At 33.0% G+C, this 13,348-nt stretch overlaps 6 protein-coding genes across 6 annotated transcripts; 1 reads left to right on the top strand and 5 right to left on the bottom strand.

Annotated features, from left to right (window-relative positions):
• Positions 1-92: 92 nt before the first annotated feature.
• Positions 93-1,807, bottom strand: BX664DRAFT_277625 (Alpha/Beta hydrolase protein). Its single transcript, XM_051541368.1, has 3 exons — positions 1,526-1,807; positions 1,405-1,428; positions 93-1,268 (listed from the first exon to the last, which is right to left on the bottom strand). Exons 1-3 carry the CDS (start codon positions 1,791-1,793, stop codon positions 232-234), a joined length of 1,329 nt encoding a protein of 442 aa, XP_051401433.1. The 5' UTR covers positions 1,794-1,807; the 3' UTR covers positions 93-231.
• Positions 1,808-2,623: 816 nt separating this feature from the next.
• Positions 2,624-3,236, bottom strand: BX664DRAFT_328642 (uncharacterized protein). The gene is made up of 2 exons (XM_051544640.1): positions 3,070-3,236; positions 2,624-3,008 (listed from the first exon to the last, which is right to left on the bottom strand). The coding sequence occupies exons 1-2, from the start codon at positions 3,177-3,179 to the stop codon at positions 2,825-2,827; spliced, it is 294 nt and encodes a 97-aa protein (XP_051401432.1). The 5' UTR covers positions 3,180-3,236; the 3' UTR covers positions 2,624-2,824.
• Positions 3,237-3,252: 16 nt separating this feature from the next.
• Positions 3,253-6,213, bottom strand: BX664DRAFT_384473 (uncharacterized protein). The gene is made up of 5 exons (XM_051549183.1): positions 5,967-6,213; positions 5,789-5,901; positions 5,569-5,717; positions 5,386-5,478; positions 3,253-5,311 (listed from the first exon to the last, which is right to left on the bottom strand). The coding sequence occupies exons 1-5, from the start codon at positions 6,104-6,106 to the stop codon at positions 3,341-3,343; spliced, it is 2,466 nt and encodes an 821-aa protein (XP_051401431.1). The 5' UTR covers positions 6,107-6,213; the 3' UTR covers positions 3,253-3,340.
• Positions 6,214-6,559: 346 nt separating this feature from the next.
• On the top strand, positions 6,560-7,237 carry BX664DRAFT_328640 (uncharacterized protein). Its single transcript, XM_051544639.1, has 3 exons — positions 6,560-6,676; positions 6,735-6,881; positions 6,956-7,237. The coding sequence occupies exons 1-3, from the start codon at positions 6,617-6,619 to the stop codon at positions 7,142-7,144; spliced, it is 396 nt and encodes a 131-aa protein (XP_051401430.1). The 5' UTR covers positions 6,560-6,616; the 3' UTR covers positions 7,145-7,237.
• BX664DRAFT_328630 (DNA polymerase III, clamp loader complex, gamma/delta/delta subunit) lies at positions 7,214-9,635 on the bottom strand. The gene is made up of 10 exons (XM_051544638.1): positions 9,558-9,635; positions 9,407-9,492; positions 9,267-9,335; positions 8,962-9,175; positions 8,756-8,864; positions 8,650-8,675; positions 8,134-8,598; positions 7,980-8,063; positions 7,822-7,912; positions 7,214-7,732 (listed from the first exon to the last, which is right to left on the bottom strand). The coding sequence occupies exons 1-10, from the start codon at positions 9,565-9,567 to the stop codon at positions 7,285-7,287; spliced, it is 1,602 nt and encodes a 533-aa protein (XP_051401429.1). The 5' UTR covers positions 9,568-9,635; the 3' UTR covers positions 7,214-7,284.
• Positions 9,636-10,473: 838 nt separating this feature from the next.
• Positions 10,474-12,061, bottom strand: BX664DRAFT_313075 (uncharacterized protein; the record flags this gene model as incomplete). The annotated part of the gene is made up of 2 exons (XM_051542616.1): positions 10,474-11,804; positions 11,866-12,061. 2 exons carry the CDS (start codon positions 12,059-12,061, stop codon positions 10,474-10,476), a joined length of 1,527 nt encoding a protein of 508 aa, XP_051401428.1.
• Positions 12,062-13,348: the final 1,287 nt, after the last annotated feature.

Raw genomic sequence — 13,348 nt, 5'->3', positions numbered from 1 at the left:
AAAGAGATAGAAATGGAATGTTGGAAGTCCGACGGTTTATTGTTGTTTTTATACACTACAAAAAAGAAACAGATAAAAGAAAATTAAGGGGTAAAAAAAAAAAAGAGCATAATGAATAATACCCATCAAAAATAATTGTAAAATAATAATAATAATAAAAAAGGATGATAATGAATACTATATATATATACAAAGAGTTAAAACTAAAGAGAAAAAAAAAAGGGAATATATTCATACATAAAGCATGGATGAAGATGATTTGGATGATCTACTATGTTTGTCCGAAGTAGCTAGTCGAATACCTTCCAATGTAGCTCCAAGATCGTCCACAGTCATAACTTCATGAAATTCATCATCATCATCATCGTCGTCGTCGTCTTCATATTCTCCATGTTCTTCATTCACCGTATGTAATCCTTCACTTGCACGTCGCATTGATAAATCCAGCATACTTTGATGATGTCGATATTCACCAATTGCCTTGTATACAAAATCCGCAAATACCTTGTCAGCTCGTTCCAAAACCTTTTTGTCCTTGACCACTTCACGTACACAGAACCAATCATGTACACAATCTTCAGCCACCGTTGTCCATTTCACACCATCGTCCTTTGCTTTTGCTGCTAGATCCAATGCATCATCCCGAAGTACTTCCAAATTACCAACATACATAAGCACATAGTTGGATAAGAATGCTTGAAAACCTGTTTGTAATTTGGCGATACCTAATACTTGTTGGCTACTATCTTCATTACCACTACTGCTATGGCGTGATGATGGAGGAGTGTCATCATCTGGTTTAGTTGGTTCAAAATAATCACGTTTGATGACTTTGGCGGTGTATTGAGAGATGTAATCATACTTGACATTTTCTTTCCAAGACTGAGAAGTCGTTTCATCCGTTACCAAAGGGGATACCAATACCGTAGCAGCTGGTCGAGGAAGTTCACTGATCATTGGCGCACTACCTTGTTCACCATTGTCCATGTCATCAGTCACTATTTCAAACATACTTGGATCGTGGGTAATAAATAACATTTCCAAAATCAGAGCTGCGCCTGCACTATCACCAATAGCAACCACTTTGTGAGGATCGATATTCAGTCCCAGAATCAAATGTTCATAAGCACGTACGATATCTTCTACAGGACTAGGATATCGGAACTCGGGTGCCAATCGATAATCCACTGACATAATCATCACTTTGAGATTATATAGTTTCTTCAATTGTTGAATCCATCCAATATAAGTATCCATGTACATGGTACCTAACATGAAAAAAAAAATAAGAAAATATAAATAAGGTTTAGATCATCCTCTGAGTTGTACCTCCCGTTTAGTATGATTTTCTATTGCCGCTCTTTGTTGCATCTCATTTATCCCCAACCATATAGAAGTACTTACATTTACCAATTCGAAATCCACCACCTTTTATCATCATCATAGGAAGAAGTTTTAGAAAAAAAAAAGATGAATAAATAATTTTGAATTGAAGATATCTCACATGATCATCATATTATATTACCATGAACATTGAATATCAACACATCAGCTTGTTCAACACGTTCATATAAAGAATCATCATCTAAAGTAGACACCTGTTCTCCAATCCAACAACCAGACCATTCAGGATGACTAACTTTTCGTATCCAAGGTTTATGACTTGCCCTAGGTTTGGTGATATCGTTGAGAATAAGTCTAGCAGCACCTGCTGGCATTGCAAACGCTTTACGCAACACCTTGATAACAGCTGAAGGTGGAAGTTTACGTAATTGTTTTCGAATAGAATCCATAAGAGAATACCAATAAAAAAAAAAAAGAAAAGAAAAGAAGAGTGAAAAAAAAAGAAAAAAAAAACTTGTAAAACCTTTATACCCCGCTCATTCACCCCACTTGATTTAAGAAAAAATTGCCCTCAATTTATTACTGTATGCGGGTGTAACCCAACAATAGAGTTTCAAAAGAGAAGCCAATCTGATCTACCCATTCAACCTTTATAAACTTTCTTTTTATGGATCACTTTCTCGCTTTTTTTGAACATGGTTCGTGCGGCTACATGCATCTATCTTACGATTAGATTATCTTTTCTTTTCCTTTTTTTTTTTTTTTTTTAAAAAAAAAAGAGATATGATTATTCAATTTCCCAGTTTCTTGGCCCTCATGTATTTTATTCTACCAATGATTTCCTTCCCATATCCTGGGAAATATGATCATTAAATTGGATCAAGTCATGTGCTTAGTGATCATATAATAAAAATATCTGTTTGTGTAAATAAACCTTTTTGGCTTATTACCTCCCAAGTATAGCAATTTCATATTCATTTTAGATCATATCATTGACCAAAGGATGTGTCGCAAAAAAAAAAAAAAAAAAAAAAAAGATCATCATTCATTAGTACATATTGTCCATCATAGGCATGAATGTACAAAAATCTAAATAGTAAGAATCATTCTGTTTCTTAGAGTCCTAGAATTATCGTCGATATGCCCTCTTTTATCACCTTCTCGTAACGATATACACTATTTGACATATGCGTATATAACCAGATAACACTAATCAAAGGGGTTGTAAAAGTTCACAATGGCACAAGAATATATATATAAATACAATTTGTAATATCAAGTCAAACTCATATAGAACAAAGTTAGTTTATTATCATATGACAGGGGCGGAAGATAAAAGTATATGATAGGAGGGTAAGACTATGAAAAAAAAGGAGTGGGTTAGAAAGGGTATCATAAACAATAAATGACATATATGAATGTATATGTGATAAATGAAGAAGAATAAAATAAAATAAAAAGATATATATCTCTTTTTTTTTTAAGTGGTGCCAATGGGTAAAGTCAACTTGTAGTTCCACCATCCTTCACCTTGTCCAAAAGTAGCATTGGAATCAGGCCTTACATCAAACAATCGAGCTTGTTGCAAATCAATCCAACAACGTCCTTGTCCCCAGTAACATGTTGATGAAAATAAGGCAATCAATAATAAAGTACAATAGATACTATAACAATAATGTAATAGTCAGTCAGGAGGCAAAGTTTTTTTTTTTTTTTTTTGGTTACCATGGTTTTTGATGAAGAAAGAAGGATATTAAAAAAAGAATAACAAAGATAGGTGGTGCATCAGGGAAGGGTAGTAACAATAAAGGGACAAAATATCGCATACAGTACATGATGTATATTATGTATTAAGTTTTAAGTTGACAAAAGGGAAAAGAGAGAAAAAAAAATGAGGACCAAGAAAAAAAAATGCTGTCACATTGTAAAAAATCAATGCACGGAGGTTTAATTATACAAAATGAAAAAAATAATAAAAAAAAAAAGACATTAAAAACTAGATATCATCAACTACACGATCTACATGATTGACTAAACTATCTTGATCCCCATGAATAGCCACTAGACTAAAATCTTCATCATCTGTTGTCACTTCGGACATACTACGATCCCGATTCTTTTTGTTCCTAGGTACTTGCAATGAAGACAGATACACTTCACTATCACTTTCTTCTTCTTTTCCAATACCTTGCACAGGTGATACTGGATTACTTTGGCTACGTTGGCGTGAAATTCGATCCATTTCTGATAATCTTGAATGATAAATGGCATCATCGTTACTGATGGATGATATTGGCATTTCATCAGAAGTGAAGAATGGTTCTTGTTGATCAGTCAATATTGGTGGTAAGTTAGATAATCGTTGTTCCTTCGTTGTTGATTCTACCTGAGATATTGGTTGAGAATCCTCATTGTTTCTTCCTGTTGTCGTTTCTGTTGCTGATGAAGTAGTATCGACACCTGATAATGATACCAATAAACTGGAGGAACGATGTGGAATGCGTATATCTGTTGTCTTATCATCATTCCCTTGCGTAGTTGTAGATGTCATGGACAATCCAAGAAGAGGAGGTCGTAAAAGAGGGCCAGAAGTAGATACGTTTTGCATAGGTGGTGCTGTAGCTGATCGTACTTGTAATAATCCAGAATAAAAAGGTAAAGGAGCTGAGAGTTTTCTTGCTATTGTATTCTTGCCATTACTTAATTTGCGGCCAATATTGTTGCTGTTGCTACTTCCATCATTAAATCCAATTGTCTGGTCTTTGAAAGATTGATAAAGAAAAAGTTCCCGTTCAATATATTCACGATAACATTCCAATTTCTGTATCGTAATGCGTTGTTGCAATAGTCGTTTTCCAATGGTGTCTCCAAAAAGTATCATTCGATCTTTGGTTGTCTTTTGCATTGGTGTCAGTACCATCATTTGATTTCGCAGTTGTTCGTCCTTTGCTAATTGTCGATTCTGTTCCACTAGTTGTTCAGATAAAGATATCACTCGTTGTTTCGCTTTTGCTTCTCTTTTTGCCCAATGTTGAAAAGAGTGGCCGTCCAGATGATGATAATGACGATGATAGTGTGTATTGGGTAACTGTGTTGTCGTTGTTGTTGTTGTTGTTTTGGGTCGTAATCGTACACCTGTGGTTTTCATAGCTGATGCATAGTTGATTTTTTGAATCCAATCGTCAATATCTTCAGCACTTTCACCTCGAATCAAGAATTGTTGACCGTCTCCTGCAATCAATCTAAATACATGTGGGTATTTCTGATAAGCTTCATCATATAAGCAAACAGCATCCAAAAGTGAAACAATCTGTACTGGGCGTAAGTGCAAAGTGGAAGATGAAGTTGAAGTACTGATAACAGATGTGGAAGATCGCGGACTAGCTAAAGATGTTGTAGAGGATGGTATAATAGGTATATTTGATACACTGGATTGAGATGAGCTAATAGTTGACAATGAGTTAACTGTAGTAGGAGTGCTGACGGTAGACGAATAGGATGATTGATGTTGAATAGGATGTTTTGAAGAGGTTGGTGATTGAAGGTTACCATATTGTTGTTGTTGTTGTTGCTGTAATTGACGGATTTGTTGTTCGTCTTGAGTTCTGTCAAGCCAAGATTGGAATGTGGTCAAATCACCAAAGAACATGATTTGGTTGCCGCTAAGTATCATACCAAAAGGACGCCAACCGCGAGCTGGAGCACGTTTTCCACCATGAGCAAGATCATATTTCCGTTCAATAACCCCTGCCTTGCATACTCGTGCCATATATGTTTCATTTCCATCTGACTGTGAATGTCGACTACGAACACCGGCTAATTGTAATGATTGTGCTTGTTCAATACTGGCATGAATATTGGAGATATCGATGATTGATTTTGGTGTAGACTTATATTTAAATGTATTATTTGCTGGCATCAGTTGTTCCAACTTTGAATAAAGGTCGTGTACTAACGCATTGTTGGGCTATTAGAAAAAAAAAAAAAAAAGTGAGATTAAAAAGTCATGCATCAACAAAATGAATATGTAATATTTCATACCTGAGAAGATTTCTTGGAGAACCAAGATGATGATTTGTCTTGTTGTTCGTGTACATAGGTAAATTCGGAACATACAATATTATCATACATGATCTAATAAAGAAAAAAAAAAAACACGTCAATATCATTATTCTTTTTTTTTTCTTTTTTTTTTTTCTTCTATCATTTCATTTCATTACTTACATCTAATACTTCACTATAGACAGTTTCACCACCTTCAATATATTTGGTTCGCATAATAAATGTATCCTTATTCATCTTTCGTTTCACATTCTTATTATGAGCATCGGTGTGTAAGAGAAGTATAGAAAAGGCCACAGCATAGATAGGATCTATTATTATTATTATTATTATTATTATTTAGTATTTTTATTTCATTTTATTTTATTTTTTATTATCTTACCTGGACTATTAGTCAATAAGGGATTACATTGGTGATAATGTTTAGCAAAGTCTTCCATGGCTCTATCTATTTGTTGTGCTTCTTTGGGTAAATGTACTTTGGCGAGAAGTTTTCTAAATAAGATAGTTAATATACCATTCATTATTAATTTTCTTTATTTATTTATTTATTTTATTACCTTAAAGCAGTATCAATAGCTTCATCTTTAAAGTCAAATAACTGTAATTCTTCTGTAAAGGTGGGTATGGAACTATTGGTTGACTTTTCAGTGTTGTTTATTGTGTTCTTCTTGTCATCGTCGCTATTGGAACCAGCCATTGGCGCTCTGAATCATTCGAATACAAGAGTTGGGAATGGGAATGGTATATGAAGAAGAAAAGATAATCAAGAGATGATATTAGAAAGAAAAACGAGAAAAGAAAAGGAAAAAAAAAAAAAAAAAGAATCAGCCTTCTTGTCTCCTTTTTTTTTTTTTTTGGGCGCTTGCCCAAAATGTTACACAGGGACTGAGTTCATTATACGCTTTTTTTTTTTTTAAAAAAAAAAAATTCAAAATGAAGAAATTGTAAACATATTCAATTATAATGATATGTCAATAGGTCTAGATTCCGTGTGATGTTTTAAGAGAATCATTTTAGTACTATATTTTTTAGTGCGGATTTTTTTATCAAATATCAAAAAAAAAAAAAAAAAAAAACTTTTGATGTGTAGTGATGACATTTTCGGTAGTTGAAACTACAGTTTTTTCCACTCCTTTTATTTCTTTTTTTTTTTTTTTTTTTGTTTTCTTTTCCCTTTTCTACTATTATCTTAGATCTTTATAGAGATATGAATAGTGAACTTGATGAAAGTGTCACTAGGATTCAAGAGTTACATCAAGCAGAAAAAGTATTTAATAATAATAATAATAAAATAAAACATTAATATTAATCTATTTATATTAAAGAAATTGGTTCAACTAGTGGAAACAGCAGGGGAAGCTTTAGCCGTGTTAACTGACGATGGTCCAAGTGACGAAGATGCTGAATTAGCTATTCGTGAACGTATTGGAGAATTCACTGATCTAGCTAATAAATACTTCTCTCTAGTCAACGTAAGAAGGATAGAAAAAAAAAAACCACAGTCATGTTATATAATATAATATATATAATATATCTATTTTTGTAGGATATTCAACTTACTATCAGACAACAAGTACATTTCTTAACACAAACAGCAAGTTTACCAAGTACAACAAAAACAATACCATTCAGACTTTCTGTAGCTGGTGAACAAAAAGAACTCGAAATATGGACCAATGCTTTGACTACTTTACAACAACGAATGGAAGACATTAAACGTATACCCCAAGCATAGTTATCATGATTTTAGTTTTAGTCCACCCGTTTTTTTTTTTTCTTATATACATATATATACATATTATTATTCATTCAAAAAAAAAAATCATTTTAATAAAATACAATACAAAACAAAATACTATACTACGATAAGTAAAACTAATCCTGTTCCAAGAATTTTCGATCCGCAAGAGCATCAGGAAGATATGTTTGTTCCACAGGTTCATCATAATCGGGATTATATTTGTATCCATGACCATAACCAATATCCTTCATTAACTTTGTAGGGGCGTTTCGTATATGTAAAGGGACAGGATGATTCGGTTCACTTGCAATCACTTCCTTGACTTTTTTGTATGCTTTATATACCCTGACACTTTTCTTTGTTTCTGCCAAATACACCACAACTTGAGCCAAGATCACATTGCATTCAGGAAGTCCAATTCTTTCACAAGCTTGATAACCTGCAACTGCCAATGGTAGAGCCGAATTGTCTGCTAATCCAATATCTTCACTAGCACACCGTACAAGTCGCCGAGCGATGTATAATGGATCTTCACCTGCTTCTAGCATACGTCCAAGCCAATATAACCCTGCATCTGCATCACTATATATATATATATATATATATATGTGTATAGCAATTAAGTAAATTCCTTTTTTTTTTTTTCTCTCTCTTTGTATTCTTTCAATTACCTTCCACGAATACTTTTATGTAAAGCACTGATGATATTGTAGTGTTCTTCTCCATTTCGATCATATAGTAAATGTGATTTCTGAAAAGCACCTATTAATTAATAACATTTCAATCAATTTTCATTTTCATCACCTATTTATATATATATATATATTACCTTTGATTGTTTCCACCTTTAAAACTGTTTTCTTGGAAGGAAGAGAAGATAGCGCGATTTCCATTGTATTCAACGCATTCCTTGCTGGTATCATATAAATAAAGTAAGTTTAAATGTTTGATATATAAGATCAAGTAATTTAATTCAAACTTACCATCACCATCGCTAAAATTGGCTAAAAAGGAAATGGCTTCCTTTTCTGAGGCTTGATCTTTATCATCCAATTCTTCCATGTCACTATTTTCTTCTATATCATCTGGTAATCGCCATCGTCGTAGTGCATTGGTCAAAATAGACGTGATTTCATCTGATGTCAGTTGTTTGAGTACAAAAACACGGCATCGTGATAAAAGAGCAGCATTCACCTTGAAACTGGGATTTTCTGTGGTGGCGCCAATCAATCGAATTTGTCCTTGTTCTACATACGGTAAGAATAAGTCTTGTTGTACTTTGGTAAATCGGTGTATTTCATCTATAAATACAATTGTTCGTTGTCCTGTTAATGAGAGATGCCCTTTGGCTTCATCAAATGCTTTTTTCACATCGGCTGCACCGTGACTTGTTGCACTAAGCTCCACGAACCTTGATTTAGTCGTTTTGGATATAATTCTAGCTAAAGCTATAACATAAAGATTAACTATTAATTCATTCATTTGTATTGAATACTTACTTGTTTTGCCACAACCTGGTCCACCCCTAGAATACAAATCAAATGAATACTCATTGGCAAGTATTTTTCATTCCTATCAGTTCCTTTATATATGTTGGATACTTACCAAAATATCATGGATGGGATTCGGTCCGATTCAATCAATGTACGCAAGATACCTTCCTTCCCCACCAATTCATCTTGTCCCACAAACTCGTCCAAAGAGATAGGTCGTACTATAATAACATCGCTTTAGTAACTGTTATCACAAGATCATATTTATTATTCTTCCCCCTTTCGTTTTCTAAAAAAAAAATTACTATTTTTCACTACCTTTAGCAGCCAGAGGCATAGACGCAGAAGCAGCGTCAAGTTTTTGACGCTTCCGACTTGGTGTTGGCGCAGTATCTGTTATCTGACGTGTCATTACTGCTGTTGTTGTTGGTGATGATGATGGCGATTGTTTCTGTTGTTGCTTCTGTGATGATTGTTGTTCTGTAGTAGAGGATTTTGTTGGTGACTTGAATAATGGTGCTATTCTCTTCGGCTAACGATTTAAAAGGGATCTGGTCATTACTCTTTTTTTTTTTTCTTTTATAAATATGATCCTTTTTTTTTTATTTTTTTTTTTTTTTTACCTGTGAATCTGTTTCTGACGTTTTCTGAGCTTTAGGGTTGGTAAATAAAGAAGCCACAGTACCTTCTGACTAATAAAAAGAAAAATAGGTCAATTCAATGAGTGATCGCGTCTTTCCTTGTTCCAAATTTGATACAGTACTTGAATTACAGGAGTTGAACAATTAGAATCCAAATGAGAATTGATATTGTTGGCGTTAACGTTTTCTCCACAGATTGGGCATTCCACTACAAGTAAAAGTACAAACGTAATTAATTTTCTGTATTATAGGATAAAGAAAAATACAAGTTACCTTGTTGCATAGTAAAACAGAGGAGATATACTTTTGTTGGAAAAAGAGGAAAGAAAAGACAAAGTAAAAAAAAAAAAAGGTGAGGTTTTTTTTTTTTTTTTTTTTTTTTTGCAAGGATGATAGGAGCTTGAATATGTTTCCCTAATTTGGTATTCGTGTCTCTCTCTTCCTAGTGTGCATCAGATGCAGTTATTATCATTCACATTATGTTGATAATATCGATTCATGCATGTATTAAAAGTCTTTTTTTTCACATCATCTGTCATCATTTTCTTTATATCATGATCACCCAATGATAAACCGTAAAAGATCATATCATGCAACGTCATATTCTAATCGTTCCTTTTTGACTGTTGTAAACAATCGAAATAGGTCTATTCTTAGGGTAGATATGCACAGATTTCATCTAACACCATCATCATCAAATGAACTATAATAAAATAGATACTGTAATTTTGTACCTTACAGAGTGTAATGTTCTCTAGCCAAACCTTGTATCGAAGCTTTTCCCACTCCATCTTTTCTGTTCATTCTTTTTACAAATCCGGTCCACAAATGGAAACACAAAAGCCTATTCTATTCGTTCCAGACTTTTTGATCCAAAACTAGGTACCCAAAAATAGAAGACTTGCTGAATTGAAAGAAACAACTTAAAGATTTGATTTTTGTTTTTGGTCTTTATTGAAGGGAGAATAATAATAATAAAAAAAAAAAAACAAATAGTGAATGCTGATGAGAAATGAAAGAACAAATGAATATCTACAGTAATGATTCTTAAATAAAAGTAAATAGGAATATGCAAAAATAATAGTAATAGTAATAATAATAATAATAGTAATAACAATAATAGTAATAACAATAGTAATAATAATAATAATAGTAATAGTAATAATAAAGGTAAAAATAAGAATACAGACTATGATTTGAGATGTTGAGAAGAGGTAGAATCAGAGATAATGGTGTCATAAGAAGGAGGAGCCGTACCATTGTTAGTTGGATAATGTTGACCATCCCCAATAAAACGATTGTTGTGTCGCATCATAATCCATTCTTTTTTGCTGGAGACTTGACGTTTTTTCTTGTAACTAAGATAACATGGGCAAATAAAAAAACCACTACGATTTCCAGAAATAGTTGAGGGATCATCTTCCATATCCACAGTAACATCAGAGAGAGCAGCTTCGTAGGTTGGTAGTGCAGCATAATCTTCCTTCAATCTACAATCCAATACAGTAATGTTGGTATCTAAGCGAATTGTCAAAGGACCTTCGGGCGATCGAATGTCAATAGAAAGTTTCAAAAAATGGCGAATATCGATTTCAGAAAAAGTGGATGAATGGTTCAAATCGATACAATTTGGCATGTTGAATATAAATCGAAATTGAAATGGATCACCATTTAAAGGTACATGAGCGTTCTTTGTAAATAATGCTGAACGTACTTTCTGATCCAAAGTAGTTTCCTGTTGATTTGTTCTATTTTCATCATTGTTGTCATCATCATCATGATCATCAGTTGAAGGTAGAGCCCATGTCGTTCTATCGCTGAGATTGGTGATGGATAATAAAGGCATTTTAAAATCGTACATTTCACCACGTCGAGCATCAAATTCTGGTAAACGATAAACCCTTCGTTCACATATAAGGACAGAGATGGATTCCAAAAATACATTTTTCATATTGGGTACCAGAGTCAAATCAATTGGGAATTGAGTTCCAGAAGAGGCCATACTTTTTTCAACACAAATAGTAGCATCACAAGCAGGGTAACGTCGATCCGATATAATGGAAGTCGTGGGTAAACTATTGGCAGTCAGAATAGCATCAGCATGTGGTGTACGTAGGACAAGAATGTTGCGCCGGCATTTTATTTTACTTTTCATCCCGCTTGATCGGTGAACAGTTGCAGTTAGATAATAAAATACTTTGCCAGTTTCATCTTCAATGGTTTCTACAAGTTTATTTGATAAGAAGAATTCAAAGGGCCATCGATGTAATCCTGGAGATAAGATACCAGATATATTGCTGTTATTATTATCATTATTGTTGTCATCATTGGTTATCTTTAAACTTGTTGAAGAAGAACCACCTTTGATATTGTTCGCCAATGTTGACTTGAAAGAAGATCCAGAAGAAGATTTAGAAATCAAAGGAGGAGGAGTTGTAGGTAACCATGTTTGAAGAACAAGATCTTGTTCATGAATCTTCTTTTCATAAGAGTATCTTGTAGCTCGACCACTTCCTATACCTAATAATAATTTATAATAAGTAAAAATATCTTTTTTTTTTTTTTTTTTTTTTTTTTTTACCTTCCATCCATAAAGTAAAAGATTTTCCAATCAATTTGATAACAACTGAAGAAACGTTGACAGGTTTGGTCACTACTAGTTCGACTTCACCTCGTAAAACAAAGGTTCCGTCATCTTGAGCCATTCCCCTTAACAGAACAGTATCTTCTGCTAGATTAATAGAAAGTTTGGTTCCAGAAAAAAAAGGTACTGGCATAACTGTTCGTTCGTTTTTTCTGTTAATATTTTATCAAAAATAAATAAAAATAAAATAAAATAAAAGAGAAAAAAAAAAAAAAAAAAAAGAAAAAGGGAAAAAAAAAGGAAAGGGCAAGACATTCAATCCGAAAGCCGGAACGGACTATAAAACAAAAAAAGATCCCTATTGGGAGGTCACAAATAGAAAATAAGAAAAATCTCTTTCTTTTTTTTTTTTTTTTTTTTTGGGCTTCTTTTGATAACTTTTTTTTTTTTTTTTATCTTTGAAAAAGTCATGGAAAGTGCTTGGACGGAAGTTCAACATATATGTGATACCAATCCAAACAAAGTAGCACCTGTTTCTGCTTTATGTTGGGATCCTTACCATGAATTATTATGGGTTGGAAATGATACTGTAAGTTTAATAAACTTCCGAATAGAAATAAACCTTTCTTTTTTTCAACCATTGACTATTATATAAATATATAATTCAGGGACGTGTCTCTTCTTATTTTGGTAAAGGCTTACAACGTTATACATCATTTAAAGCTCATGTTGATCAACAAATACGACAAATTCGAGTGACAGAAAGAGGTATCATCAGTCTTAGTCCTAAAAGTATTCAAATGCGTGATAGACAAGGTTTAGTTCGATGGAATATAAGGTAAAAAAAAAAAAAAAAAAAAAAAAAAAAAGATATTATTTTAAACTAATTATTTAATTTTAACAATAGCACGGAACAAATGAAAGATTTACATTGTATGACAACAACTTCTCTTACAAATGGTGATTTATTAGTGGCAGGACAACAGGACGATATGTTAATGGTTAGTGCAGCACGTGGAACAGTGACAAAAACAATACCAGGAGCATCGAATATAGTTGTTATGCGAAATCTTCCAAGGTCAATCTGTTGTGGTAGTATGTTAGGTGAAGTTACTTTACGGGATACTAGAACAATGAAGGTGGAACAAAGAGTACAGGCACATACTGCAACATTATCTGATTTGGATGTATCTGGTAACTTATTATTGACATGTGGTTTTTCTCAAAGGTATAATAAATTATTATTTTTATTTTAAAAATAATAACAGATTGGAATAATATATATATATATATATATATATTTATTTTGTAGGCAAGGTTCATTGATTATGGATCCTTTGGTTAAAGTATATGATATTCGAATGGCTATCCGATCATTAGCACCTATTCCATTTCCTAGTGGTCCTATGTTTTTGAAGATGCATCCAACTCTTAGTTCAACTTGTTTGGTAGTATCACAAACTGGGCAATTCCAAATGTG

The sequence above is a fragment of the Halteromyces radiatus genome, assembly GCF_025201355.1.
Source record: "Halteromyces radiatus strain CBS 162.75 chromosome Unknown BX664scaffold_3, whole genome shotgun sequence".
NCBI lineage: Eukaryota > Fungi > Mucoromycota > Mucoromycetes > Mucorales > Cunninghamellaceae > Halteromyces > Halteromyces radiatus.
Note: the sequence above shows the minus strand (reverse complement) of the source record. Positions and strands in the feature narration are given on the sequence as shown.

Bases quoted from the DNA above. Each gene is read 5' to 3' on its own strand.
- BX664DRAFT_277625 (XM_051541368.1), bottom strand. From the start codon at position 1,793: ATGGATTCTATTCGAAAACAATTACGTAAACTTCCACCTTCAGCTGTT. The intron at 1,429-1,525 runs GTAATATAATAT...TGATGATAAAAG, and splicing joins GTTGATATTCAATGTTCATG to GTGGTGGATTTCGAATTGGT. The intron at 1,269-1,404 runs GTAAGTACTTCT...TTTTCATGTTAG, and splicing joins TGGATTTCGAATTGGTAAAT to GTACCATGTACATGGATACT.
- BX664DRAFT_328642 (XM_051544640.1), bottom strand. From the start codon at position 3,179: ATGTACTGTATGCGATATTTTGTCCCTTTATTGTTACTACCCTTCCCT. The intron at 3,009-3,069 runs GTAACCAAAAAA...TTATTGTTATAG, and splicing joins TTTCTTCATCAAAAACCATG to TATCTATTGTACTTTATTAT.
- BX664DRAFT_384473 (XM_051549183.1), bottom strand. From the start codon at position 6,106: ATGGCTGGTTCCAATAGCGACGATGACAAGAAGAACACAATAAACAAC. The intron at 5,902-5,966 runs GTAATAAAATAA...TATCTTATTTAG, and splicing joins GCTATTGATACTGCTTTAAG to AAAACTTCTCGCCAAAGTAC. The intron at 5,479-5,568 runs GTAAGTAATGAA...TTTCTTTATTAG, and splicing joins TCTATAGTGAAGTATTAGAT to ATCATGTATGATAATATTGT.
- BX664DRAFT_328640 (XM_051544639.1), top strand. From the start codon at position 6,617: ATGAATAGTGAACTTGATGAAAGTGTCACTAGGATTCAAGAGTTACAT. The intron at 6,677-6,734 runs GTATTTAATAAT...TTTATATTAAAG, and splicing joins AGTTACATCAAGCAGAAAAA to AAATTGGTTCAACTAGTGGA. The intron at 6,882-6,955 runs GTAAGAAGGATA...CTATTTTTGTAG, and splicing joins AATACTTCTCTCTAGTCAAC to GATATTCAACTTACTATCAG.
- BX664DRAFT_328630 (XM_051544638.1), bottom strand. The intron at 9,176-9,266 runs GTAAAAAAAAAA...TTAAATCGTTAG, and splicing joins CGTCAGAAACAGATTCACAG to CCGAAGAGAATAGCACCATT. The intron at 8,865-8,961 runs GTAGTGAAAAAT...ATGTTATTATAG, and splicing joins TATGCCTCTGGCTGCTAAAG to TACGACCTATCTCTTTGGAC.